The following is a 2,475-nucleotide window of genomic DNA, read 5'->3' on the forward strand; positions in this document are numbered from 1 at the left end:
CTTCATTTATCACATATTCATTTCATTATATAAGTAAAAGAACGTACAAAACTACTAACCTTTACACGTTGCTATGGACAGCAGGCGCGTTCAAGTATCCAAAATAATGGTCTAATAGGTCAGAACAACAAACACATCGTTCTGGTAGACAGCCTAAAGCAACTCATCTACTTGAGAAGAGTGAAATTCAAGCGTATATATACTTGTCTTCTTCCTCAATAAACAACCATTTTTTTACTTGCTCTCACATAATTCCTGTGGTTTTATGTTAATTAAATAGGCGTGGTCCGAAAAGTGTTTTCTTGAAATCGTTTCTTCCAGATTTTTGGGATGTTAAATTTGGGAAATAATTTCAAAAGGAAAATGCAAAATAGAGCCTTTTTTGATATTATAATACCAATCATACAAGGTAACTATGTTGTAATTCTACTAGTGACCGAGCTTACCAATACAACATATATATTTAAAAGAACAATAACTCAACAACTGTAGACTGAACAAAACTGAATTTACATGACAATATATAGTGCAGTTCCAGAACATTTATATAAACATTACATCATAGGTTTATTTAAGTTACCACATTTCCCTCTTTTTAAGTTTTTAAGTTCGAATGAGTGGAGCAAATGTTTCAGGCGGTTTTTTGTTTTCGACTTGATCTTTAACTGGTGAAAACACTACTGGTGTTGGATTTTCAGGTGTTGATTGAGTAGGCTCTGTTGGTTCACACGATCTTCTTGAGCTTCTGAAACTTCTACCTGATTAGGTTGAGGTCTTCCTTGACGTGTGGTATCTATTATTGACCAATCCTCTTGAGTTGATAATGTACTTTTGTGACTCTTCTGAAAATCTTCGAAGATGGTCAACATGACATCGTAAAGTCATGCCACTTTCAGTTGTAACTTCATACGATAAAGGTCCAGTTATTTTAGTTACCTTCACCGGTATCCACATAGATTCATGAAAATTTTTTGCAAACAACAGATCATCCAGTTTAAACTTTCGAGGTTCCTTGCCAGAGATGAGTTTCTCCTGTTTCTTCTCGACATCTTCTGACATATCACGATGTAGTGCATCTAAACATGTTCTTATCTTCCTCCCCATTAGGAGTTGAGACGGGGAAAGTCCAGTAGTAGTCTGGGGTGTTACCCTATACTGAAGTAAAAATCTAGATAAACGTACATCAATTGGACCATCCATTTTAACAACTGTACTCTTGAAAGTTTGAACTGCCCTTTCAGCAAATCCATTGGAGGAGGGATGGTAAGGTGATGTGAATATGTGTTTAATACCATTCTGAGTTGTGAATTGCTTGAATTCCTCGCTTTGAAAATCTGATCCGTTATCTGACACCAACTGTTCTGGTATGCCGTGTGTAGCAAATAATGAACGAAGTTTAATAATGGTGCTCACGGCAGAAGTAGAGTTCAGTATTTCAACATCAATCCATTTGGAATGAGCGTCTATGACCACTAAAAACATTTTTCCCATGAAGGGACCAGCATGGTCAATGTGTATCCGCGCCCAAGGTCTAGAGGGATACTCCCATGGGTGGAGATGAGCTTTACTAGGAGAAGGTCTATTCATTTGACACATATTACATCCTCTCACTCTCTTCACAATATCACTGTCTATATCTGGTCACCAGACATATGAACGACTAAGACTCTTCATTTGACTGACTCCAGGATGAGTGTCATGTAGTTGATTCAACACTAGTGACTGAGCAGGTGTAGGTATGATTACTCGTGATCCCCACAAGACACACCCTTTGACGATGCTGAGTTCATCTCGACAGTTAAAGTATGGCTTGAGATCTTCATTGTCAACAATGTTTGGCCATCTGTGTAATACAAAATGATGAACTCGAGATAAGATTGGATCCTTTTCTGTCCAATTCTTTATTTGATTAGCAGTGACAATTACTTCTGAGAGTTGATGAATGAGTAGTTCTACCGATCCATCTTTACTTGACTCGGGTGTGGTCTCTGGTAAAGGGAGTCTACTGAGAGCATCAGCATTTGCTACTTTGGATCCTGGTCAATATTCAATCTCATATTCATAAGAACTGAGGAGTAGTGACCAACGTTGAATCCTCGATACAGCCATCACGGTATCGGACGGGTTTCACTGAATAAATATTTGAGTGGTGGTGGTCTGAATATATTTTGAACTTTCTTCCTAACATCTCTAAGTCTCAGCCTTTTGGTATATCTTCAAGATAAGTAAGCATGTAATGGTGTACCTTTCAAAATGTTTCTGGATTCTTTGGAGGGATATTGAATCTAATGCTGGTTTTTTATGAAAGAAAACTCTGCTGATTCTGTTACACCCTTTCTAAGTACAGGTCTAAGTTGAAAGCAGAGAAGGAGGCCAAGAGAAACTCTATCTTCATGGTTAAGATGAGTGACCCATTTGTCACAAAAGTTGTCGATCATATGATCTCTTATCAGACTTCAAGCTTGAGCCTAAATC

At 37.7% G+C, this 2,475-nt stretch overlaps 1 protein-coding gene across 1 annotated transcript; it reads right to left on the minus strand.

Annotated features, from left to right (window-relative positions):
• Nucleotides 1–762: 762 nt before the first annotated feature.
• Nucleotides 763–1,596, minus strand: LOC121391938 (uncharacterized protein K02A2.6-like). Its single transcript, XM_041523386.1, has one exon. The coding sequence runs from the start codon at nt 1,594–1,596 to the stop codon at nt 763–765; it is 834 nt and encodes a 277-aa protein (XP_041379320.1).
• Between the last annotated feature and the right edge of the window lie 879 nt (nt 1,597–2,475).

The sequence above is a fragment of the Gigantopelta aegis genome, unplaced genomic scaffold (assembly GCF_016097555.1).
Source record: "Gigantopelta aegis isolate Gae_Host unplaced genomic scaffold, Gae_host_genome ctg3135_pilon_pilon, whole genome shotgun sequence".
NCBI classification, from domain to species: domain Eukaryota; kingdom Metazoa; phylum Mollusca; class Gastropoda; order Neomphalida; family Peltospiridae; genus Gigantopelta; species Gigantopelta aegis.